Source organism: Lepidothrix coronata, unplaced genomic scaffold (assembly GCF_001604755.1).
Source record: "Lepidothrix coronata isolate B3197 unplaced genomic scaffold, Lepidothrix_coronata-1.0 Scaffold101, whole genome shotgun sequence".
Lineage (NCBI taxonomy): Eukaryota > Metazoa > Chordata > Aves > Passeriformes > Pipridae > Lepidothrix > Lepidothrix coronata.
In genome coordinates, this window is record NW_016690281.1 from 3,243,369 (window position 1) to 3,269,836 (window position 26,468).

At 54.2% G+C, this 26,468-nt stretch overlaps 1 protein-coding gene across 1 annotated transcript in view; it reads left to right on the forward strand.

The window, feature by feature from the left end:
- The window catches only part of KCNJ12 (potassium voltage-gated channel subfamily J member 12), a 33,836-nt gene extending 7,935 nt beyond the window's left edge, over positions 1-25,901 (forward strand). The window contains exon 2 of the mRNA XM_017823267.1: positions 20,104-25,901. Coding sequence (XP_017678756.1) covers positions 20,262-21,551 — 1,290 coding nt within the window. The 5' untranslated portion in view covers positions 20,104-20,261 and the 3' untranslated portion in view covers positions 21,552-25,901. The remainder of the gene's footprint in view (positions 1-20,103) is intronic.
- The last annotated feature ends 567 nt before the right edge of the window (positions 25,902-26,468 follow it).

Sequence of the window (26,468 nt, forward strand, 5' to 3'; positions counted from 1 at the left end):
TTTTTTTTTTTTTTCTTCTTCTTTTCCTTTTCTCTCTCTTTTTTCCCCTTCTCCCCACTCTCAGGCTCCATGTTCCCAGCCCCCCCAGGCAGCTGTAGGTATGAGGTCCAGGCAGAGCTGCCAGGTCACCCTGCACTCCAGGTGTCACCAGACAGCCCCGCCTGTCACTCACTCTCTCTCCTCCGTGCTTTCCAGCATTGGTGTGGCAGGGGGGTCTTTTTGGTGCTTTCAGCCCCCCTGCCCCGCTGAGGGGGTGCCACCTACAATGGGCCTCGCAGTTGGTGTCCCCGGCACGATTTGTCTGCGGAGCTGCCGGATCAGAGGCTTTTCCCTAATGAGCTGGTGCCGGTTTGCTCACTAATGATGTGGAGCGGTGCCATCTCCAGACAATTAAGTAGTGTTGTCCCAGGCTCTAATAAGGGCACGGAGAAAGCCAGGCATGGAATGCTGTGTGATGGCACGTGTGCGGGGCCGTGTCGAGGCACCCACCGAAACCCTGCGAGGGCCATTGGCCCGTCCCACTGCCACCCATGCTGCTGCCTCTTCCTCCTCCTCCTCCTCCTCCTCCTCCTCCTCCCCAAAAGGGCCAAGAGTCCCACAGGACACTGTCCCCATCATGCCCCCACACTCGGTGAGGACACGGGGCCGTGTGACACCCGCCTTCGCTTGTGCAACAGCGTTTGTTTGCTAATTAGCAATAACTGGCAATCCGTGCCGTTCCCCCTGTCATTAATTATTATTAATTATTTGTTTTGCAAATACGGTTGAGGAGCACAGCACTGAAGGCAACACAAACAAAAACAGTCCTGGGCCCAGGCGTTTATGTAACAGCAGGTAGAGCGGGCACTGCAGGAGCCCCTGGAGCCCCCCGGCCTGCACACACTGTCCCCTGCATGGGGTCCCCTGGGAGCTGGGGACAGGTTGATGGCATCGATGGCAATGGGCACTGCAGGGCTGGTGCTGGAGGGGACTGCAGGGGTGAAGGATATGGGATGTAATAGGGAAAATGGTGCTTTTTAGGGTCCTGGGGGATGAGGGTGATGGGGAGGACCCAAGGGTGGAGGGGGGGTTTGTTGGTGATGGGTGGCTGAGGCAGGTGCTGCTGGTGGAGATGAGAAGGCGATCACTGTGTGTTGTGTGTGCTGATGGTGTCCTGTCCCACCCCTTTCCCCATGGTCTATCCCTAGGAATGTTGTCTGGGGAGAAGTCGGGAAGTTTCACCAAAGCTGTTACAATAAGTGGCGGTTTCCTGTCTCCATCTTCCCATTAGGAGGGTGGACGGGGTTGGGACCCAGTTTTGTGTCCCACTCACCCCTCTGCCTGGTGCTGATGGTCCCGGGACATTATTTTGATGCTCCCTACCCTCCCTTTCCCCTCCATCCGGGTCTCTCTCCTCTATCCATGGATCCCTTCCCCTCACATGCCTCTGATCTCACCATAGACCCCAATTGCAGCCACCCATCGCATCCCCATGTCATGGAACAGTAACACCAGTGACACTGTGCTGCAGGGACAGCAGCAGGGCCCTACTCAAGCCCTGCTTGAGCAATGGGAAAGGGAACTGAGAAAAAATGGAAATTAAAGAGAGGAATGAATTGATAAGGATCCTGCCTCGACCACAATGGCTTTGTTTCAGGAGATCTGATACCACATGCTAGCTAACGCTGCGCCTCAGAGGGTTTTGGGAAGCAGAGAGGTTTTGGCAATGCCCAGGTGCAGTTTTGGTGTGTGGCGGATGTGAATGTGTATTCGAGCTGGGCTTGGTCCCTGCCCAGCCACTGATGTCCCCTGGCATCCTGTCACTGTCCCCAGCCGAGGCTGCACCACGAGGCAGCCGTTGTCATAAAGCAGAATCCTGGCAGAGCGGAGGTTTGGGGCGAGAAATGAGTTCTCACAAGGCCATGCCCGTCCTGCTGGGTGCCACTGCGGGCAAAGCCCTGGAACAGCAGACATCCTGGCTGGAGGGCTGCTGGCTCCCGCTGTGTAGGGAATCACCCTGTAGTGTGTGTGTAGTACACCCTGACTACACTGAGCACAGGACAACCTATGTGCTTGTAACAATCCCTATCTCCATACCTCAAGCTCCAAGTGGATCACCTGTATGTCCCTCCCCAGCCCTGGTGTTATTTGCTTTTTGCACTTACTATATCCCCCAATCACTACCCCATAAAGCTTGTTGCTGTATTTCCTCCACTCTGGGGTATTTGTTCTTTAGGGGAACATTTCTTTAGGGATATTCCCAGCAGGGATGGGAGAGGAGCAGTGCTTTGTACAAGCTGTGCTCAGAGCTGCAGCGACGTCCCGACAAAGCTCTCCCATTATTCCTGTGCCTGATGTCCATGGGGAATTCAGCCTCTTTTCTTCCTTTTCAGCTGCAGGAATCAGCTCTGGCTGCTGCCAGGGTTATCTCCATCCTCCAGCTTGCAGCACGCTCTGCTAGTTCCCCATCCCTCTGAGGGCTGGGGCTTGACCCCGGCCGGGCAGCACGTGCTCCTGCAGAGGAGGACGACGGCTTTATTTTCCCATCACCAATAATGGGTTTGGAGATAAAATCTGGAGAAAAGCTGGGGACTCGTGGAGGTTCCCTGGCTGCTGCCTGGGCACTCGTGCGTGCTCACTGCCCCATCCTGAGCCCAAGCCTGGGCCGGTGGCTGCAGGGAGGGCTGAAGCCAGATGCCTGTTTCTAATAAAGCTGAGCTCCCGCCGTGAGCCGCGCTCATCCTCGCCCGCTCCAGATGATAACGGCGGGGATGCCGCAGCCGGACGGACCTCGCGGTACATGTGAAAAGCAGATGAAGGTGAAAGGATCTTGCATCTGTGCACTAGTCAAGATTTGTGCAGTAAGGATGCTCTAAGGAGCATCTTGCCCGAGACCTGTCCCCCGTGGGGGGTTCGTGGGGCTGCGGGGGGCCGGAGGCGCAGGCGGAGGGCCGGGACACTCCGTGGAGCGCAGCAGGAAGGAAGCGCTCGGTGAGGACACAGCCAGCACTGCGTGCACGTCCTTACATATGTGCTATTTTCAGCTTGACGGGGAGCAGGCCAAGTTCTCCAACAGATTGAGTTTGGAGCTGAAATCCTCCTCTCCTTCTCCCCGCTGCCCAGCACCCACTGCCTGCAGGCACAGAGAGTCCGAGTGTGCCCGGGGCACCTCGCTCTGCCCCGTGCAGTCTGCAGTCCCACTGGGAGATGCCCGCACTGTCCAGTGGTGACGCTGGCCAAACCCCCACCTCGTAGCAAGGCCACAGGATCTGCTGCTCTAGCTTCTCCCTTCCTCACTTCAGGCTGGTACCAGACACCAGCCCCAGCATCCTCCCAAATCCATCTCCACTCTGGACCAGTAGCTTCGCCTGCCTTTCGCTTTGCACGCTCGTGCACACTCCCATCTGCTCTCTCTTTGCTTTTTATTCCGAGCAGAAAAAATCCCTCCTTCCTCCTCTCCCCAAATCCCCCCTCCTGTCACCTCCCTTCACCCCCAGCACTGTGACCCTTTCAGAAGTGCAGCTGCCTTTGCAGCCGTGTCCTCGCCCTGCTTGAAATGCAGGAAAGAAATCCATGTGCAACTTACTGTCTCGGCACCCTGTAATCATTTTGTCAGCCGAAAAGCACTTTTGTCAAACCCCCACAGGCAAACAGGGAGGGGATGGATTGGGGAGAGGCACCTGACACCACTCTTTCCTTTTCCCCCGTTTCCATCCAGGGTTTTGTTTTACTGGTGGGACAAGCACTGGGTTTTTCTCTCATTTCCCTCTCCACGAGTTTCAGCAGCTGTCCAGAGAGAGTGAAAGGAATAAGGAAAACATTGCAGGAGAGCAGCGAGGCTGGAGAAAATGTATTGCCAGAGGCTGGGTCTTCTCAACAAAGTGCAATTACACAATGGGAGGAGAAAGCTGTTAGGCCAGAGAGGGGTTTCCAACCAGAACTAATGGAGCTCCAGGCCTGGTCACCTGGGATGGCCCCAAAGTGTCCCTGGCCCCTGTTGGGTGCTGTGGGGCACTGAATGGCTCCTTCTGTCTTGCACATGAGCTGCTCTTGGAGGTCTTACAGCGGGAGGTTGATGTCATCGGTTTGCTCCTTCCTGAAAGCAACAAACTGGGAGGCAGTGGCTGCCTGGCCCAATCCTGGGAGCCCAAACCTTTCTCCAGGGCCAAGTCCCTGAAGGAGACATGGTTCTCTTCAATGTCAGCTCTCCTGCTCTGGCTCTGGGAGAATGGGGTGTCCCTTTCTTGGCCCCTTCTGCACCCCTTCACAGCCGTGGGTGACACCAGCCCTTGTCCTCCAGGACAGATGGGTTTCCCAGGGACAGGAGGATGGTGGTGGGGGTGGACAGGCTCTACTTCAAGTATGGGGACCTCTGATTTTGTGGTTCTTCCCTCCCTGCTTTTCTTTCGGCTGGCACTTGCCTTCGCCAGCCTGCGTCACACCAGCACCACGGGGAGTTTGCACAGAGCTGATCCGTCCTCCCTAACCTTTCCACTAATGAGGAAGCAAATGCCTGGGATGGCTGTAGTGCTGGAAAGTTGGAGCCATCACAGCCCGACGGCCCCACGGCTCTGCCCACGGCCCCATCTTCCTTTCCCATGTCTTTAGTGGTGTTTTGGGGTGCAAAGAAGAGCTGGGAATGAGATGCTCCATGGAAGTTTTGTGCCCAGGCTGGTACCACTGAGTGCTTCATAAAGCAAAGCGCTCGTTGAGCCTCGCCTAACGAGCAAGCGCTCGTTAACTCTGCGTGAAGTGTTCGCAGATCTCCAACACAGGAAAAAAAAATCCCCAAAACCCACTTGCAAATGCTGCTCGTTTAATTAGGGTACGAGGAAAGGCTCATCCATCCTTATGTGTCCAGCGTGTCCTCATCTGCGCACGTGAAATTCGGGCCATCAAACACTCCCAGCCCACTCCTGTCCGGAGACAGGTCTTTAAATCATCCCTGAGCTCTGGGGAAACTGCAGACAGCTCGAGAGAGGAAAATGAAAAGGCAAAACATTGTTCCTGGAGCTCCTGCCCTGAATTATTTGCTCAGCTTTAATAATAAGTTACACGCAAGCAAAACTGAAGCTGCTCAGATGATTTTCTGGGGAGAAGTGGTCCAGTGGGTGCTGAGGTGCCTGGTCCTCGGCTCCTCCAGCACCCTTGGGCACGGGAACGAGTGAGCTCCAGCAGGATGGGCTGGGAAAAGAGAAGAAATAAACCCCCCTCAATGCATTTTTGTGCAGTATCCAGAGCTGGGATTGAAGCTCTTTCTGGTGCTGGAGGGGACAGCAGTGTTGGGGATGATCCTGCTCTGTCCCCTCTCTGCTGGCCTCATCGCTTCCATGGGCTAATACCTGGCAGGAATCAGCAGGGGAAACTCTGGGCTGTTTCCCTGCCTTATTCTAGGCTAGTTTGACTAAATCTAGCTCGTTTAGGATGAATCACTCCAGCACTGCTGGTTGTGACCTGCTGGCCACTGTGCTTGCTGAGCTCTTGCAATTCCTCTTTTATTGATGAAAATGTGAAGTTGCTTTTTCTGCCCTTTTCTCCAGGATCATAGATTGCAAATAATGATTGCCTTAAACACGGGCTATTTCCCAGCTTTCTGGGGATGGGATTGCTGGGTGTTCAGTGCTGGTTCAGCACCAGGATCCAGGCCTGAGCTGCGTTAACATGGTTCAACAGGCATCTTAATTTAACTCTCTGTAATTTAACTCTCCTTAATTTAACTCTCCCCTTTCTCATCTTTATATTTTTTAATGTACAGAGTGGATGTGGTCTTGCCACTTGGATCCAGCTCTGTTGAGCTGAGATGAATCCCATTTTCTCTTCTACGGGGTCACACGGAACACAAGGAGATGTTTGCACCGAGTGCCTGTAGCTGAACACATCTCCCTGGATTTATTGGTTTCTATTTGCTGCTTTTTCTCCTGTTTCTTTTCCATGGGGTTATTTATAGTCAGGCCAACTCTGCTCCCATCTTTCTCTCCCCCCGACCTCCCCAGGTGTTGCCTTGAGGAGGCAGGTACCTTGTTCCCGGTGAAGGATGCTGTCAGGGCTTAGCCCAAGGGCACAGGTATAAAACTTCCTGCAGGAACAATTTGCTGCAGAAATCATGCTGAACCAGCCAAATTGGATGGTTTCAGGGGATCAACCAGGACTGCACTGAGATGATCTCACCCGCTTGCTTCCAGCCTGATCCCACTGCTTGTGTAACTCAAACATGTTTTGCAAGGAAAATCCAACCTGACGATCCTTCACCCTCTGGACTGAACCAAGACCTGATTTTGGCATTCCTGGAAATAGTAAAACATAAATTTTTTTCACCCAGTTTCTTCTCTACGTGTATCCCATGAGAGCCCCATGGAGTTTGGTGACACAAAGCTGTGCCCCCAAGACAGTGGAGGGTCTGGACTCGTTGTTAAAAGATGTGTAGATGTGGCACTTGGGGACATGGAATAGTGGTGGACTTGTCAGTGCTGGGTTCATAGTTGTACTAGATGATCTTAGGGATCTTTTCCAACCTTAATGATTTTTTTATGGTGCAGGAAGGCAGGGAGGTCTCCAGGAAACGGGTTAGTGGCTCCACATCTGTCTGGCTGCCTGCAGGACCCAGCAAACTTCACCCCAAAATTGAAAACATGATTCAGGGTAAAAAAACAAAACCAAAAAACCACAACAACAACAAAAAAAAAATCAGTGGTTGCAATGCCGTCTGTGTCTGCAGCCTGGCACAGCAGGGACAAGCTGCCTGAGCACCTATGCCGGGGAGCTGAGAGAGGTGGCACGAGCCTTCCTCCTCCCTTCCTCCCCCTTGGAGAGGAATGTCCTGTTTCTCTTGGGAACAACATATCTGCTTGGCATCTCTCTCTTTGAAAGCTTTGATTTCTTTTCCAACTGTGGTTCTCCAGCCTCAGCAGCATGTCTCGGATATTTTTTCTCCCCGCGGTCCCCCTCCTGTTGATCCCAGGGGGAAGGCTGGTTGGAAACCCCTCCAGCAGCCCTGGCCGGAGGGGATGGAGGGCTGGGGGCAGCGAGTTGCCAGTTCATTTGTTTTCCTTGATGGGGCTTCAAAAAAGTGATGGGCTGATGAGTTTTGAGTCTCAGGGGGGCAATTTCCCTGGCAGCATCCAAGTTGTGTCACCTCTCTGCTTGGCTCTGTGACGACAGTGTTGATTTGAATTCTTCCAACTTAAGACTGATTTAAATGATGGTGAAGTTGGGGGGTGGCGTGTGGGAGTAGAGCACTGAGCGCTATTCTTTTTCGGTTGTCATATGCCTCCATAAAGACTTCTGCCTTGGGGATTTGCATAGATCCGTGGTCCAGATTGTGCTACAAAACCCACCGGTGGTCTGCAAAGCTATGGCAACGGCTTCTGCTGGCTCCCGAGGCAGATGAAGCTGGAAAGTTTAGGTGTGTTTGCAAGTCTCATGCCGTGATTGTTCCTTTTTGGTTTGGGAGCTGCAGACGGGGCTTGGAGCGCAGCTGAGAGACTCCTCTTCTCTCCTGACCCACAGTGTTCCCCCTCCTCTGCAGCCCCACCCCCTGGGAAATGTCTCACTGCATCTTCATTCCATTTCCTATTCTATGATTCTCCTATTCTATTCTATTCTATTCTATTCTATTCTATTCTATTCTATTCTATTCTATTCTATTCTATTCTAATTCTAATTCTAATTCTATTCTAATTCTATTCTATTCTATTCTCATCCACCATGTGCTGCTTTGCTGAGCACTCCCAGCCTTGCACTCCAGACCACTCTAATTTGATGGTGAGATGGTCAGGGGAAAAAAAAAACCATTCTTGATTTGTTTTTGTGAAAAATAGGTGTTTGGGTAATGACCTCACAGGGAGAGAGGCTGCAGAGCCAGCCAGTCTCCTACCAGTGAAACCGCAGGAGGCGAAGGAGTGGGATTGTGCAAATGTCCCAGTCACAGGGAAAGCTTAATTCAGTGGTTGGAATCGCTGAGGACACGCACATCTGTAGGGAAGCAGGCTCCCTTCTTGCGTTGCTCCCAGAAGGGCTTGTTTGTTTAATTTTATCTCGCCGGGAAAATTATAAAAGGAAAAAAAAAAAAAAACAATCCACCAACCACCACTCAGTGGTTTTCTCAGCTGCAGCACAAAACCACCCCAGCGGAGCCCGGAGAGCGCCGGGAGCGAAGCCCTCGCCTGAGCCCAGGTATTTCCATGGGGAAGAGGGGCAGTGAGGGGCTGTGTGACCCCCCCACCCCCTGCTCTGCCAGGACCCCTCTGCCTGCCTGTGTGGGGCTGGGCAGGATGGAGCTGGCTGTAGGAATCATCAGAGCTGGAGAAATCTGGACATTGCACCCACCACTCTGTTCTCCCACTTCCACTCCGTGCTGATAAACCCCGCTGCCCACGGCAGCTGTGTCCGGAAAATAGGGAGATATTTGCTCTTTGAGAGGCTGGAGGAGGATGGTGGTCTCTCTGGGGACCCCAGCACAGCAGCCTGGCTTTTCCAAGTGCCAGGAACGCACTTGCTAACTGGCAAGGTTGGATTTTGGGGCAAAAAATTGAGATCTTTGTGATGGTTGCTGCTTTGCAAGCTGCCATGTAAAACCCTGCCACGGTGACGGCTGGTGCTGCTGGACAACGTGGGAGCGCTTGTGCTCTGGTTTTCAGCTCATTTTCTTCGCTGTCATTAGTTTAAATTTCCGAGGAAGCCTGGGCTTGGCATCGGACGCTGACATCCTTTAATTTAACAAATGCGAAAACGGGACCTTTTCCAAGCGGAGTGATTAGAAACGTCCCGCTCCGTTCCGCAGCCGCCGTGTCGGGCGCTGGCCGGGCCGTCGCCCCGCGCTGTCACAGCCGCCCCCCGCTCCCCCCCCTCGGCGGGGCTGCGGCTGAGACCTCCCACACTCGTCACACGGGTGTGACAGCCCGTCACCGCCGTCCCTGCCCGCCGCTCAGCGCCGTCGGGAGCTGCCGGTGGTCCCGCCTGGCCGGGAGCAACAGGGGGGATGGATGCAGGGGGGGAGCTTGTCCGGGTGAGGGATGGGGCCGTGCCCCCCGTGGCACCCCCTGCAGCACCCCCGGAAATCCCGTCAGCCCTCTGCCCCGAGCAAGGCCCTTCTCCGCCTCCGGGTTTGCGTATGATGGCGCGTGTCCCCCCTAAGCTGCTTAATGAGGGTTAAGAAGCTAACGGGCTTATTTCCAACAATGATTTCCACAGCTCTGCAGGTGGCCCTGGAAGCGGCGGGGCCCCGTGCCCACCCGGGAGCATCCTGCCGCTGTTCCCACCAGCCGGCCTGGGGTGCCATGAGCTTGTCAGTGCTCAGCCAGCTGCCCGAGTCAAATCGGTGGTGGTTTTCTGGGTGTTTTAATACTCTATTATAAAGACCCAGGCTGCAGTTTAGGTAGGGAAGTAGAGGAGGGGGTGGCATCCCTATGGATACATCACCCCCCGCCCTGGTCCCTCTCACTCTGCCTCCAGAGCATCTCTGCAGCATCCCTGGGCGGTCGCCTGGAGACGGCCACGGCAGGTTGCCACAGCGACAGAGCCTTCGCTCAGCATCCTTCCAACTCCACAGCCTTGGCCGAAGTTGGGAGAGAGAAAAATATCCCAGGGAAGGGACACCACCCTCCCCTGGGGTGGAAACCACAGGGCTGGGGGAACTGAGACACAACTGGTGGATTTGGAGGCAACTGTGAGGTGATGGAGAAGGGTTTGGAAGCTGCTTGTGTGTGTAACAGGGCAAAAAGTGGTGGAAATGGAGCTGGTGGAAGGCAGGGGGTACCTGCAGAGGCTGGGAGTGGGGTCAGCACTTAGTGGGGGGCAGGTGCTGGTGCAGGAGTCTGCATGAGTCCTCCCAGCAGCAGTGATTAATAGTCACCATGGCAATGTCAGTTGTGCTCAAGTTGTCACCTGTCATGACACCCAGCACGTGCTGGGTTGGGCTGGAGGGGTGTGGGTACCCGGAGGGGGGAATTGGCCACCCAGAATCCAGACAAAAACTTGAGGTCCCCTGCACAGGGTGGGGGGACTGGCCACAGAGCCAGCAAGGTCCCTCAGGGATGAGGTCCCACGGGGCGGCACAGTGGCACAAGGACCCTGGGGGCCTGCTGCAGTGAGGGAGAGGAGGGTGAAGCCCTTTGGGGTGACAGTGGCAGTGGTGCCCCCTGCCAGCCCCACGACGGAGGGCTCTCCCCCCATCCCAAGCCTATAATTACAGACGATGTCCGTGGAGGGCGAGGAGAGGTTACATAACTTCGGCATTTGGAAAATTCTTTCTGCTCCCTTATCGGCTTTATAAATATCTCGAACTGGGGCCAGGCCAGGCTGGGGGGGAGGTGATGACAGGGGCTGCAGCCTGTCCCCATGCTTGGGCCCATCCAGCCACCGTGCCTCAGTTTCCCCCCTCTGTGGACAAAAGCATCCCTGCTTCATCCCACTGCTCTGCTAAGGGGAGAGCTCCTTGCTGTCGGTGGCAGCACCGGTGTTTTTCCCCTCCAATAGAAAAAGAAGGTAATTGGGACATGGCCATCACATCCCCCAGGTTTGAATTTGTTGCGTCCTTCTGGCTGGTCTTTCGTGTCCTAAAAATCCCTGGGTAGAGGCCATGCAGTGCCTTAGCTGCTGTGTTTTCCCAGCAGGATGGGTGCTCACCGTGCTCCCCCTCTCTGCACAGCACCACCCCAGCCCTCCCGACGCCCCGCCACCGGCACAGCTGAGCCAGGGGGCAGTGGGATGCTGGTGCGTTGCTGGTGACCACTGCAGGAGGTCCAGAGTTTGAGGTGGGGGCTGGAGCAGGTCCCCCTGCTCACATGCACTTGCATTTACGCCACTTGCAGAGTTCTGTCCCCGGGGGGATGTCGGAGGGCGGCCGGGGCCGTGTCGATAGGAGCGCGCACGGCACACACAGCCAAGGGCGGCCGGGCCGGCGTTGTGTAACTCTCCGTGCGGCTCTTCACAGGGGGACGTGTCACCGTGTCCCATCCTCCTCAATGCCACCAGACCTGGCCCCTGCCCCAGCCACGGGATCCCTTCACTCCGTGCCCACCCGTTGCCACCACAGCACCCAGCTGTGCCAGGATGCTGCATGACATGTGGCTTTACCCCTCCAAGGGATGCTGGTGGGCAGGACTGGGACCCCAGGTGTTCTGCAGGCTGTCTTGGCTGGCAGCAGCATGCCACCATCTTTACCCTCCAAAACCTTCCCTTGACAGCATTTTGGTTTGGCTTGCTGGTGCCCTTCTCCTCATCATCCCATTTGTGCACGCGCAGCAGTGCCCGGGCTCACCAACGTCAGGCTTTGCAATTGCCTTGTTCGTTGTAGGGTTGCCCAAGGACACATGTGGGGGTTGTTATTTTAGGACTGGCCAAAAAAAAAATAGGGATCCCTCCATTGCTGTTGTGATCCTGAAGTGTGTGCCTGAGTGAGCCATCCGTCAGTGATCTGTGCTGTGAAAAGGAGCGGGGAGGGGGGAACACAAGCAGATGTGCACCAAATCTTGATGGTTTAAAAACGACCTTATAAAATGCCTTAAATGCCCAGGTCTTTGCCTGCAGGGTCTGTGGCTGCTGGCCCCCTTAAGGAAGTGATGCACGACAGCACCCAAGGCTGGGGCACAGAAATAATGAGTTATTCTAGGGATCTCAATGTCTGTCTGGTGGGTACCTTCATGGCCCTTCATTTCCACTTGAAAAGGGCTTCCCAAGTGAGGGGAGTGCCCTGGGAGGGACAGGGGGTGCCCTGGGTGGTGTCAGGGGGGTGTCCCTCAGGACCTCACCCCCGGGTTGTGGGGTACCAGCCTTGGCAGATGCCGACATCGGGCAGAGATTTGGGGTTGGGCTGAGAGGGCACCCAGGGCTGGTACCCGCGGGCAGGGAATGATGAGGATTAATTGAGTCTCTGATCTCTGACGGCGAGAGGGGATGGGGAGCATCGAGCCCCCCCGGCGTTACGCAACGCCTGTGCTAAATCTTCACTGCAGCAGATGAAGACGGTCCCCAAAATACCCTGCCCTGCCTTTGCTGCCCTTGTAGCTACTTGGGTTTGGGGTAATGCCTGAAGTCTGGGGGTGTTCATCTCTCCAGTGACGTCAGGGAAGGGTGGAAAGGGCAGAAACATGAAGCCAGAAACCTGGTACCCCCCTGGAAAGGAGATTTCCAACAGTCTCATCTCAAGCAACGGGAACATTAAAGGGAACCCTTGCAGGAATTAAGGCACTAAAATTCATGAACTGGTGTGGGCAGAGCCATGAGCTGAAGGAAAACTAGTAGCAGCAGAGCAGTGAAAAGGCCTTTTTCATCTTGAAGATGCCGGGCAGCACCATGTGTGTGCCAGGGGTGTTTGTCAACCCCAACAGAAAAGGAGGGGGACTTTTGTTCCTCTCCTGAGAAATGCTTAAAATGGGGTTTGTGTCATGGCCATCATTAAATGACAAGAACAAACTGATCTTGCCTTGGAACACGGACTACCTGGTCCCACCATCTGATCCCCCAGGTCTGAATGTGTCCCATGCTTCTGGCTGGTCCTTCACATCCCAAATATCTCCAAAAACCCCCTCAAGCTTCTTCTATTCCAACCCCCTGAGACCACTAAGTCATCTTGGGCTTCCTACCACTCTCGGGCCGCGATTTCCCTCCCTGCCCCTTGGAAATAGCACCCAAGGAGCACGTCTGCCTCACTGGCGGTGGCTCCCCACGGCCAGAGCCGAGGTGCCAGCTCCTGTACATGTAGGGAAGAAGCGAGGCTGTAATCTGAGCTCGGGGGAAATTAGCCAGGACAGCGGCAAAGTCCCTGCTCGCTCGCTCAGCCGCCGGCATCGGGCTCAGCATCCGCGGCTCTCGCTGCCATCGCGGGGTAAGTAGAGCCAGGAGGGCGGCTCTTCTCGAGCAGGGCATGTCTTTCCTCCCCATCTCCTCCCTCGCTGCTGGGGTTAACAGTGAAGTTTAGAGCTCTGCTGACACCTTAACCCATGGTGATGCTGAAGGGTGCTGGAATTAAAATGCTTCAGGGGTGGAAATGACAACTTTACCCTGGCACGGACACAGAGCCAGGAAAATCGCCTGATAGTGAAGCACGGTCTGTGTTTCTCACCAGGAGTTGAACAGTTGGCAATGCTTGGATTGAGCAGGAATAATAGTGGGTTTAAAGCCAAAAAAGAGTGGAGGGTGCTGATGAGAGGTTGATGGCTCAGCCTTGCTTACATCCCATCTCCCCTTGGGATCCTGGTTCTCCTGGTCATTCTGCTCCTTTCCATGCCAATTCCCAGCTGGAATTCCACCATGGGGAGAGCAGTGCTGAGTGCCTCAGCATTGCTTTCCCCACAGCTCACAGCTCCTGCTGGCAGCTCCATCACTCCCAACCTGCCGTTGCACCTTCAGGATAAACATTTCCTGGGCGCAGGCGCTGCCCACACATGGGATTTCCCTCGAGCAGGAGACACGGCTCCTGGAGTAGGGGGGTTTGTGTTGGGTGAAAGCAGGGAAAAAAATGCCTTGGGGGTTTTGGGAAAGAGACCTGGATGGGATCTGGGCAAGCAGGAGGTGCGGGATGAGTCCTGCTGTGGGCTGAACAAGGCTGAATGGCTTCAGATCCATCATCTTTTGCCTCTGACTCTAAGGTGTGAGAGAGCTCTTGAAATGTCTGTGATATCCCAGGTGTGCTTCCAAGCACTCCTCTGGTGCTACCTCCAGGATAGGAGCCCCTCAGCTCTGTGTCCCTCAGCTCATCTCCATCTGGTTGGTGATAAAATCCACTTGGAGACATTTGCCCTTTCTGTCCCGCTGTTCCCTTTCTTCCCACGGTGGTTTTTAGCAGCTGGGTGCTCCCGCCTTGGTCAGGGCCAGAGCTGGGGCAGGGTTGTTGCTTATCCCCTGAGCCTCTTGGCATGTGCTAGATGGGAACCTGCCATTCCCAATGGAAATCCACGTCCCTGCAGAGGCCCCAGTAATGGTAGACAGGAGCGTGACTGGCTGATTCCAGCTCTGCCATCATCTGCCTCAGCCCCATTGCTGGGGAGGGTTTGGGGATGGGGATGGAGCCCAGCATGTATCCAGTTTGGGAGCATGCAGGAGGGACCAGGGCCATGTGGAGATGGCCAAGATCACCCATCCACCCAAGAAATCCTCTGGCCTACATGGCCCAGGGATGGAGATTTTTGGGAGGGAGGCACCCACCACAGCCTAGGCAGGGAACAGGACTTTCCTGGGGACTTGCACAACCCACCGGCACCCTGGGCACAGCTGAGCTGGGTGATATTTCAGTTCAAAGCCCCAGACACCTCCCAGCCATAAATCCCACTCAATGGACTCCTCTTCACCCTCCAAAGATGCTGCTGACGCAGCACCAACCATCTCCTTCACTGGAGTCCCGACCACAGCAGCTCTGGGTGGCTCCCAGGACACTGGTCACCCTGGCAGGACATGGGGAGCAGGGACAGGACGTTGCCACTGCAGAACCTTAATTCCCGGGACCGTGGGGCTTCCAGGAGCAGATCTCTGACACCCTGCAGGACAAATCCTACTGGGTGCAGGGTCTGGAGCATCAGCAGGCAGGGAAGCCTCCCCTCCCCCTCACTAAATCCCTTCCCCGGCGCAGGACAGTAGGTTACGGGACTTGACCAGAGGTTGGATTTAAGGAGATTACAATTTCTCCCCCAGGATAATCTAGAAATTCAATTAAAACTCTCTGTCTCTCGCCCGGGCTGCAGCAGGGCCACGGGGCACCCTGTGCCCTGCAGCCATGGCCGGGGAGCGCTGGGGAGACCCCCCAGGGCACACACCAGGTAAGGGCTGACCCCCTCCTCCGGGATCCGGTCGGAGAACCCCCTGCCTGGGGAGTAGCTGGTGCTCTGCCCCTTCCCAGGGTGATTTCCTGGGATATTAACACCTGTCCCCCGAGCCAGGGCAGCTGAGGGGGCTGTGGGGAGGGGTATGAGGGTACCCCAGAGGTTTGGGTGGGTGTCACAGGAACAGGGCAATCTGGCTGCATCCCCTGGGCTTTTGAGGCATCCTTCTGCAGCCCCTGGTGCAGGTGGTCCCTGCCAAGGCCTGCACCTCCCTTTGCCCTCATCCTTAACCCCAGCCATGTCCCGCTGTCCAGCCGTATGGATTCGAGCAGATGGAAAAACAGTCAGTGTTTCCCAGGCAGGCAAGATGGGATTTCAGGACCTGAGGATTTGCAGAGCTGGCTGCAGGTTGGGATGGCTGTGGGAGCTGCAGCATTCCCTGACACTGCAGCTGGTCGGGGGGGGCATCACCTGGGAGTGGTGGGGGTAGCGGGGCTGGATGTTTAGCCCTGGGGTCCTGTCACTGTCACAGGATGTGGGCGCTGGAGCAGGGCTGGGTGCTGGAGCTGGAATAGACATGGAGGCAGCCAGACCGGAATGCTCAGTCCCCTCATTGTGTCATGGAGTTGGGGACCAACCGTGTGCTCAGTGCAGCCTCCAAAAGGATCTTTCCCAGGAGCTCCCTGATCACATTTATCAGGAGTTTGAGGGTGCTTAAGCACAAGCCTGTTACTCTGCAGAGGCCACCTGGCCCCAGCAGTGATGAACGCTGCACGTGGCCCTTTTCCCTCCTCCCATGCCTGTGGCATCCACACGTGGCTCAGGGGGACAGGGATGAGCCAGCATCTCTCCAGGCACCCCGTCACCTCCGGTCTTCCCACCGAGGGCCTTCCTTTTCCCACGTGCCTCAGTTTCCCTTCTGCATTTGCCATCAAGGCTGGCAGATGGCAATTTCTGAGCTGCTCACTGGCATTAGGGGGTTGTGTAGGGGGGTCCAGCAGAAGGGTGTGTGCCTGTGGCTGTTTTCTACCTGTGTCCCTGCCAAAATGGAGCAGGTTTTTCTCATTAGGGATGCACTGTGGTAGCAGCCTCTTGCCTGTCCTCCCTGGCAGTGGAGGGGAAACAAGGAGCCGTCTATTCTCCAGATACATTGTGAGATATACTGGCCCTTCCTCGTGCTGACCCTTAATTTATTGGAAGTGCTCAAAGACAGGGCGTCAGAGGACAGAGTTATTCAGGCACTGGTGCTGCCCCAGCACAGCTCGGGGAGCCCCCAGCTCTGCTGCTCTCCCCTCGCCTTGTGGGTGCTCAGTGCTGGGTCGCTTTGTTGGGACGGGATGAGCAGGAGGGACTTGGACACCCTTGGCTGAGAGGTCCCAGGTCAGGAGCAGAGCTCCCTCCTCGCCGCTGACATTGCTGTCCTGCTGCTGGGCCATGAAGGGCACCTCTGCAGGAGATAGCAGCACTATCTCCCGGCGCAGGGCAGTGTTATCTCCCGGCACAGGGCAGTGTTATTTCCCAGCACAGGGCAGGCAGCAACTCCGAGTGTGACCTCCTCACACCGACCCCTCCCACACGGTCACCTCTCCAGACCTGCGTCCCCAAACTCAGCTCCTCCAAGTCCCCGCCGGGCCGATTCCACCTGAACACAGCCTGTTTGCCTGCACAATTCCATGAGAAAATCAGTGCTGGGAGGATGCAAGAGTGGAGGGCAGCCCTGATGGCTCCAAAAAGCATCCCCTCCAGAGGTACAGGGAAAGGTGTGATGATAAATCGCATTGACACATTCAGCCGGCTCTAAGTAATGACTTCCCTGGCACCCAACACATTTTCCCAGCGTGCTGGCTGTTCCTAATATTGTTGTAACATTTAACATCCCCTTTATAAAAAAAAATAAAATAAATAAAATTAAACTGTGCAGTTGGCAGATTGTTGGAGACACTTGGATTCTCTGCGGGAAACCGCTCCGCGGTGGGAGTTGGGTTGCTGCAGTTTCGTGGCAGGAGTTGTTGCCTCTTGTGTCAGCTCATTAGCTGGGGCAGTCCGTGGCGTCACTGCCTTTGGAGCCACGGGGAGCCAGGGGCCGTTCATTCCCGAAACTAATGTTATGAGCCTGTTTTGTTTCCGACTTGTTAACACTATTAGCGCTGCACAGGACGCGTGGCACGAGCAGCAGGGGATGGTCCCGGTCCTGCCCGACACCCAGCATGGGCTTGTCCGCACTGAAGCTGGGCTGGGAATGGGATTAATGGGCAGTGATTATGAGGGGAAGTTTTGAGTTTGTTCCTGTGAGGTAAAACTTTGATGGCCAGGGGTGTGAAACTCCTGGGAAGGAGGCAGGGAGGGGGATGTTACCCCCCGTAACACCTCCACCAGCCCCCTGGGGCAGTGCTGGTTATGGGGAGGTGCCAGGGTGATGCTGGAGGATGCACTCCTGACCCAGGGAGATGTAAGGTGACCGTGGGGACATGGTCGCCAGCTGGTCCCTCATCAGAGCCTGTCCAGCCATGAGTTTCCAAGTGTTTGCATGAGCCCTCTCCCAGCCCGAGCCTCCCGCAGTGGCAGCGTGGGGCTCCAGCCTTCAAATTTAAACCAAACCAGAAATTCGGCTTCCAGCGAACTCGAGAAAGTGTATTTCCAAACAAAACTGTGCTAAATAAAGCACGAGCCGCAGGCGGCCTCCTGCTCCGGCAGATCCACTTTGCTGCCTTTATTTAGCTGCCGTCTCCCCATGGTGCCCCTGCTGGCCTGGGATGGGGGGAGTGGTTGGTCCTCCCGGGAGCTCTGGTTCTTCGGGAAGGACTCAGTCCCGTGGCCTTGGGGAACAATGGGGACGTGGGCTTTGTCACAAGAGCTGCCCTGTACCCAAAACAATGTCAGACCCTTAGGTCTGTCCTGGCATTGTCCTGCAGCAGAGGGGTCCCTGAAACCCTCTGTGACATGGGAGGAGGGGGAGGAAAGGGAAGGAGGGAAGGAAGGAAGGAAGGAAGGAAGGAAGGAAGGAAGGAAGGAAGGAAGGAAGGAAGGAAGGAAGGAAGGAAGGAAGGAAGGAAGGAAGGAAGGAAGGAAGGAAGAAAAAAGAAAGAAGAAAGGAAGAGACAGAGAAAGCAAAAATGAAGGAAAGGAAGAAGGGATGGGGAAAAGGATGCAGGCAGGGGGGAGCAGTAGTGGTGACTGGGGAGCAAGAGGGTCCCTGGGAACCTCACCCCAGGTAAAGGCAGGGCTGCTACCTCCTCAATCACCCGGGCACATCTCCCCTTCCAGCACAGTTAATCCAGACCTCAACTAATCCTCTTGCAGGTCACTGGGAGCTCACTGCATTTTGTTGACTTCTCAAATGGATCTAGAATTAATTTAAAAAAACCCAACTCTAAATTCATCCTGTGGCAAAAGCACTCAGCACGTTCCGTGGGGCGAGCTGGAGGGGTGACGGAGGAGCAGCCTCTTCTGGTCCCACATGCTCAGCTCTTGTTAAAAAAAAAGAGGAGAGAAATTATTGGATGTAGCCAGGATGACCGGGAGGAAGATTTGGGATGAGAGACCAGGTTGGAGTTGGGCAGCATGAACCTGCAGCTGGCCTGACAGATCAGATCTGAAAGGCCACTTTGGTCCCATATGACTTCTAGTGACTATAGGGTTGTAAATATTGTCCATTAACATTAACTGTTTGTGCCTTTTTTATTATTTCCTGTGTCTCTAAGGAGGGAAAGGCTCTCATGCTGACGGCCCCAGCCATGTCCAAGCAATCCTTTGGTCTGCTGAGGCGCCAACAAACAACTGTGGCATTTGAAAAATCAACTTTGTGGATAAAAAATGGTTGTGCCCAGATCGGAGCAGGCAGAAACGTGTTGCTTGGTGTAAGGTGGTGGCACACATGGATTTGTGCCCAGCACCTGGGAGGTTTGGGCAGTGTTCCTGCTCGTGGTGTTGAGCTTCTGGAGGGATTCCTGTTTCCCAAGCTGAATTTGGGGAGCATTTCAGCAAAAGGCAGTCCAGGGTATCACTGTGAGCCGGGCTGATGCAGCCCCAGGCAGGCTGTGCCTGGCAATGCTCCCTGGTGCTGGTTACTGTGTAATGGAAAGGGTGTGCTTGTCCCAGTGTGTCCCCAGGCGCTGGAGCTGATTGCAGGAATCGACTGCATCGAGCGGGCCAGCGGATCCGGCACAGCACGTACGGCCCGGCGGGTTCACCTCTGCCCCCAGGCAGGAGCTGCTGCCTCTGTGCTGCGAGGACGGGGTGTTGTGGGGGGCTCTGGACCTGATCCCTCACCACGTTGTTGCCCTGTGAAGGTCTCAGTGCCAGCAAGGTGGTTCCATCCCCAGTGACACATCCCATGGCGCTAAATAAGAGGTGACCTGTGGCAGGAGATGGTTTGAAGAGTGTTCCTGCAGTGCCATCTCTTTGGGGTGCTTGGGATGTGCCACAGGGCTTCTCCATAATCCTGTCCACTCTCTGATGCAGCCCTATGAGGGGCTGGGGGCGTCCAGCAGCCTGGCAGGGTTCCACTGGGTTCCCCCACCACAGGCTGACCTGCACTGAGGAGCCCACCCAGCTTGGGCCACCTCCCCAGTGTCCATGTCACCTCTCTCCCAGGCAAAGTTGAGTGTAGGTCTTTGACCCTGCAGCTGAACCCTCCAGAAGGGACCAAAACAGCTCCCCCTTCCCAAGTGGCAGCTGTTCCTTCATAAGGCTTGGCCAGCAAAACCCATCCGTGACCGTAGATGGCTCCATGTCCCAGTGGATACGTTGGGAAAGTTGCTCCTCAGGACATCTGCCCCGAGCGAGTGCCTTCCCGGGGCCTTCTCCAACCAGCTGCACATTGGCTGTGTCCTCTCCCATCCTTGGGCAGAAGGACAGAGGTTAAATCCACATCTCCCTGTGCTTTCCCTTGACCCCAGAAGAGCCGGTGCTGGGAGGTCAGGCGCTGGGCTGGGCATTGATCCATCTGGCAGGGGCAATGTGAACCGAAGGAGCTGCTTCCGGATGTACCTTTATTGATATCGGTGTCCTGAGGAGAACAGCTCTGCCTCTCTGCTTGCCTCTCCAGCTGCAGAGTTCATGAGAAAATGGAGCTGGAGAAATTCCAGTGCTACCCAAGGTTTTTCATCCACTGGAGTCATTGAGGGTTCCACAAATGTTGCATCACCCCAGCAAGGTTTCCTCACTCAGTTTGTACTACGAAAGAACAAAATCAAAGACATTCTTCCTTCCTCCTCTGTGTTTTTTGGGAGCAGCCTGTCCATAGAAGGAAGAGTTAGGGCAGTGGAGGGGTTGTCACTCAACATGCACTCCATCAGGCCCATGGCCAAACAGCCCTTTGGGTCCCACTGCCATGAGAGGTAACGGCCGTGTCTTTGTTTTCTCATTGCAGAGCCTCTCACAGGATCAGCGTGGTGACGTGGCAGCCAAGACGAGGAATTTTGGGACTTCCCTTCCACCGCAACAGAATCTGGGGGGTGGGCAGGGGTGGGTCAGGGGGACACTGGGAATCGCAGGACCCTTCACCTTCACTGTGGGCTTGGCTCAGGGATGACCACAGGCAGAGTCAACCCTTACAGCATCGTGTCCTCCGAGGAAGACGGGCTGAGGTTGACCACCATGCCAGGTATCAACGGCTTTGGCAACGGGAAAATCCACACCAGGAGGAAATGCAGAAACAGGTTTGTAAAGAAGAACGGTCAGTGCAACGTGGAGTTCACCAACATGGATGACAAACCACAGAGGTACATTGCAGACATGTTCACCACGTGCGTTGACATCCGCTGGAGGTATATGCTCTTGCTCTTTTCCCTGGCGTTTCTGGTGTCCTGGTTATTGTTTGGGCTGATTTTCTGGTTAATTGCACTCATTCATGGAGACCTAGAAAACCCAGGTGGAGACGATACCTTCAAGCCTTGCGTTCTGCAGGTCAATGGCTTTGTGGCTGCTTTTCTGTTCTCCATTGAGACTCAAACGACTATTGGTTACGGCTTCCGCTGCGTGACGGAAGAGTGTCCGCTCGCGGTCTTCATGGTGGTGGTTCAGTCCATCGTGGGGTGTATAATTGACTCTTTCATGATTGGTGCAATAATGGCAAAAATGGCCAGGCCCAAAAAAAGGGCCCAGACATTACTTTTCAGCCATAATGCAGTAGTGGCAATGAGAGATGGAAAACTCTGCCTGATGTGGAGAGTTGGGAACCTCCGTAAAAGCCACATAGTAGAAGCCCACGTACGAGCTCAGCTAATTAAGCCCAGGATCACAGAGGAAGGGGAATACATACCCCTCGACCAAATAGACATCGATGTGGGGTTTGATAAAGGCTTGGACCGTATTTTCTTGGTGTCTCCCATCACCATTCTCCACGAGATCAACGAAGACAGCCCCTTGTTTGGGATCAGCCGCCAGGACTTGGAGACAGATGACTTTGAGATTGTCGTCATCCTGGAAGGCATGGTAGAAGCCACAGCCATGACGACACAAGCTCGGAGCTCCTACCTGGCCAGTGAGATCCTCTGGGGCCACCGCTTCGAGCCCGTCCTATTTGAGGAGAAAAACCAGTACAAAGTAGACTATTCCCACTTCCACAAAACCTATGAGGTCCCGTCCACGCCACGTTGCAGCGCCAAGGACTTGGTGGAGAACAAATTCCTGCTGCCCAGCACCAACTCCTTCTGCTACGAGAACGAGCTGGCCTTCATGAGCCGTGACGAGGAAGAGGAAGACGATGACAGCCGGGGTTTGGAGGACATCAGCCCTGACAACAGGCACGAGTTCGACAGGCTTCAAGCCACAATAGCGTTGGATCAACGGTCATACAGGAGGGAGTCGGAAATATGACTCTTGGTCCTTCCGCTGACTTTTCCAAGGGTATTTTTTTTCCTTCCTCTAATCTCTTCCCCTAAAACCCGCTCAAAATTATGCAGAACAATGCAAGTGCCATAGGAATGCTTGAGAAATTAGTCTCGTTCATAGTTTTCAGTTTCATCGCAATAACCACTGAGCGGTCTGCAGGAGGGGACGGTGGCAGCCCACGGCGCGTGTCCCGCGCCCGGCGCCCGCGGCGGGGCCGGCGGCTGCGGGGGGGATGGACAGACGGACGGACGGATGGACAGATGAAGAGAGGAGGTTCCGTGGGGCGCGAGCAGGCACTGGCCCCACACGGCCCCGCGGGGCTTTGCTCCCCCCCGCGGGGGAAAACGCCAGCCTTGTCTTGGAGCCGAGCACTGCGAGATCCAAAAAAGAGGAAATATCAGGAAATGAATCTTACTCTCTCTTTCTCTTTCTAGTTTTTTTTTTTTCCTTTTATTTTTTAACTGAGCAGCAACAACAAAAAAATTGCTCCTTCGGCAGGTGGTCTGGTTCAGTTGCACAAGAACAACACTTGAAATAACATGCAACGTTAACGTACTTCTTTTTAATTTGGGGAAAAAACGGGGGAGGGAGGTGAGAGGGTTTTTAATTTTTTCACTGAACCGTTTGGGAGACTGTTTACCAAAATAATAATAATAATTATTATTATAATTATAACAATAATAATAATAATAATATTAAATCTGAAAGAAGTCATTCAGTATTTTTTAAAAATGAACAAGGGAATGAAGAAGCCACTGGGGTCCTTTGAGGGGGTGACTTGTTGGGCAGATGCAAGAGCTAGAAGTCAAGACTGCACCCAATTTTGAGGTGTTTGTTTTCCACTGGCATGGCTTCATAGGCAGAAAACAGATGTAAGTGACTGGAGGTCTGTGGCAGTGAAAGCAAGTAGAGGAATTACTGGCAAAGGAGGTAATAAGGATAAGAAGGACTGTGATAGAAAAAAGCATTGTAAACACAGTAATTAGCCAATATCTGGAAATACTGACTTTCAGGGTGGAAATGGGGTCTGGAACATCAGCTGCTGAGTGTTGGGTCTCCCCCAAAATCTCTGATGGGGAATTCATAAATTCCATCACGACTGGGACAAAATAATGAGAAGCACAAAAAGGAGAGTGGAAAGCTGTCCAAATTGGGTATTTTCCCACCTTTCCAACCAATTTGGTATTTTTCTTCCTTGAAGAATATTTTTAAACATGGAAACCAATGTGAAAGTCATGTTGTAGGGTTGCACTTCTTCTAACACAGGAGCCACCTCTGTGCCGGGGCTGGGATTTATGAATTCCCTATTCACCAGAAGGTCCTGCTTCAGAGGCAGATGTTTTTCCCAAAACAAGAGATGCCAGTCGAGAAAATCACCCAGTCTTGAGCTTCAACCCACCCCTGTGTCCCAGCCTCAAGGTGGATTGTGCCTTAGAGATGCGAACTCATCCCGCACCCCAGCCCTCCTCCACAGCACCCCTTTTGCACCCCCCCACCGGGGCACGTTTCCTTTGCTCTGCAGCACCCACATCCCCTCATCCGCCGTGTTTTAGGCTGGCCTTGGTGACAAGCTGGCTTAGCTTTTGCTCCAGCACAGGGCAAACCAGCCCATGCATGGGAAGCCTTCGCTCCTGCCCTGCTCCCATTGTTGCACAGAGGGAAGGAGTCGGGAAGATGCAGGTTGTGGGTCCCTTCATCCATCCGTGCTGCTCATTGGTGCTCTGGGAGCCAAAATCCAGCTCCCTGCTCACTGTGGCCATGGGAAAAGCTTTGTAGCCGTGGGCATCCCACATCCAACCCTGGGCATGGAGCCCTGGCAGCACCCATGCTTGGGGAGAAGGGCTCGAGAGCGGGGTCCCCTGCCGTGTTTGGGCTGTGACGGGCTCCCGGTGCTTTCCTCTCCCCAGCCCACGTCAGTGAAGCCATGTCCTGGAGCCATAACTTGCTGTGGTGTGTCCAAACACGGGTGGCAGAGGCAGGATTTGTTCTGTGTCCCCATCCCCATCTCCTTCTTGCCAAGGGCTCTAGGGATGGGATACCCCAGCGTGTCCCCCTGCCCTGTGCCACCGAGCACCCTGTTGGGCACCGGGACTTCATCCCTGAGGAGATTCTTCCCACCAGTGTCCACCACTGTCACCCTGCGCTGCCAACCAAGGGGCTGCATCATTTTTGGCTGCCCCTAAAAACTGGCCACTGGGAGAAAACATCCCCAGGGGCAGCGCCAGGAGGCAGCTTTTTCAGCACTGAGCGCCCTAGATGGGTTGTCCCCAAAAGTGGGGACACGTAGGGATGTGCCACTGAGCTCCAGCCATGGCATTTATGTTTCTGAGGCAGTGAAGGTGGATGCCATCCCATCACCAGTCCCTTTGCTCCCAGGGGGGAGGGGTTTGCCCCTCACTTTTTGCACCATAGCATCTGGGGGGTTGGGAAGGATGCAGGGGGGGCGGGCAGAGAGATTTTGTGTGAGCACTACTTATTTATTTTTTTAAAAAAATGCTTTTAAGTGGTTTTAGGTTCTTTTGAATAAATAATAATTATTACAAAAAAAAAAAACAAAACAAAAAAAGGTGCACATCTTGCTGCTGTAGAGTTCTCAGAGGGTTAATTTCTTTATATATATATATATATCACAGTAAATATTTGTATAAAAACAAAAGAGAAATAGAGATGTCTTTAAGTAAATTATTGCTTTTAAAGAAACTTCTATGATTGTACAGTGTTACCTGGGAGAATAGAATAATATATACAGATGTATTTTTAAACTGCTGTGTAGGAGGATGTGAACTGGGATGGGGAGTGCCCGAGGCTGAAAGGGTGAGGGGGTTTTGGACCCTCCCCAGACCCTGTTCACTCACTCCCTGCCCCAAACCCTGCTAGTGAGGGTCTAGCTCTGGTGAGATGTCGTAAATATACTGTATAGTCCTTGTCCTGGCCATGGACCACGCCGGTACATAGTGTATTAATATTATTTTTGCCTACCTGTGAGTGCTCTGAGCTACTGGTCTTTTTTCCTACCATCAGGGAGCATCAGGAAGGCTGCCCAGCCATAGTTTCAATCCCATAAATTGTCAAAGAAAGTGGTAAAAAAGAAAAACAAGGTGAAGGAAGCATTTCCCTTCCCTGGAGGGGATGGGAAGGCACAGGGCTGCTCTCGGTGTGGAGTTTTGGTGTTGGTCACAGCACGGATGAGCAGCATCCCTGTGGGAAGGGGTTTGGAGTCGAGCGAGAGGAAATGTCCCCCCCAAAACAGCCGCCGGCCATTTCCTTCAGCGAACCAGCTCCATCCTTGGAGTTAACTCCAGCATTACACTTGATCCTTGGAGGATGGCAGCAGTCCGAGAAAGGAGAGAGCCGCTAATCCTCTTGGCCAGCCTCCCGTGGGGTTTGCCCTCGGCCAGGGCTCAGGGCAGCTCCGGCAGCAGCAGCCACCCTGGTTGGGGACCAGGGGCTGGACCCACTGCTGCTCCCACTTGGCTTCACCCCACAGAGATGCACCAGTGAGAGCAGGAAGCCGCAGCCCTGCACCCCAAATCCACCTCTGGAAAGAGCATCCTGTGCCCTGCCAGGCACAGGGTCCCCACTGGGCTGGGCAGGGGGTGCCTGGGGCTGGGGGCTGTCGGGACGAGCCTTAGCTTCTCACAACCCGGTTTAGTGCACTTAGTCTTTTTGGGCTGGGACAATCACTTAGCGCTCAACCTTTCGCGATTCGGTGCCTGCTTGACCTTCAAACCTTTTGTAGGAGATGATTTCAGAGCCACCTTTTCTATCTTTAATAAGGCAGAACAAATACGTTTATTTTTAAACCCTCCTGCTCTTTCCTTTCCTCTCGTGCTGACAACCAAAAGAATCCCCTCTGTGTGTTTCCCCCTCTCATTTCTTGCACACTGCAATGAGTGTGTGACAGCTGGGTGTGGCACTCCGGCCCCATCCTGCTCTCACCCCCCCCCAGTTCAGGAATGCTGCCACGGGGGGTTGGCACAGGGCAGGATCCGGATGCGTTATGAGCAGGGGTGGGATGTGGGATGGTGCCCAACCCAATGCTGCCCATCACCTTGTCCACCAGCTGTGCACAGCTGTCCTGCTGCCCACTCCCAGGGTGCCCATCTTTCCTCCATCCCCCCCAAACACACCCCAGTGCTCCCCCAGGCTTGGTCCCACGTGGTCTGGGGGCCGGGACCTGGAATTAGTTCACACAGGCAGGTTGGCAGCTGGGAGCACTGGTTTCCCAGGGGTAAAACACTGAGTCTGTTCGCTGGGGCGATGGTGGTAGAGAAGCCGAGGGATGCAATGAAGTATCTGTACCTTTTCCACCTTTGGTGTTTCTCTGTCTCATTGCACATATATTTGAGATATATGTGACAATGTATATATATATTTGTAAAATGTATTTCAGATGACAAAACTGGCTAATTTTATGTTATTTTAAATATATTATATATATTATATATAAGAGTCTCCAAAAGATATAAATAGACTAGAGAAAATAATATAAATATGTAATAAATGTATTTTGATCTATTTAAAATATCTCGCGTCGTGATGTATATTTTAAAGATCCTAGGGAAGTGTCTGCCTGTAGCCAACTTCCAATGTGGTTCTAAGTCTGTCAGTTGTCACACATACAGGATGTATGTGGAGCAAACTTTGAGCAAGACTTTGAGCAAGACTGGGGCCAGCAGGACAAACAGAGATTTTTTTTTTTTTAAGAGCTTTTTAGCAAATATCCGTTCGGAGCAGAAGCCACGCACCTGAATTTTCCTTGTTGTCCTGCAGGAAAGATGATTTTCCTCCCTGCATGGAAAGGGGCTGCAGGGATGCTTGGCAGCACTGGGGGCTCTGCAGGGTCCCCCCTTCCCGCATGGCCTCATCCGTGAGTACCACTTGCTCCACTGCACTTCCTGA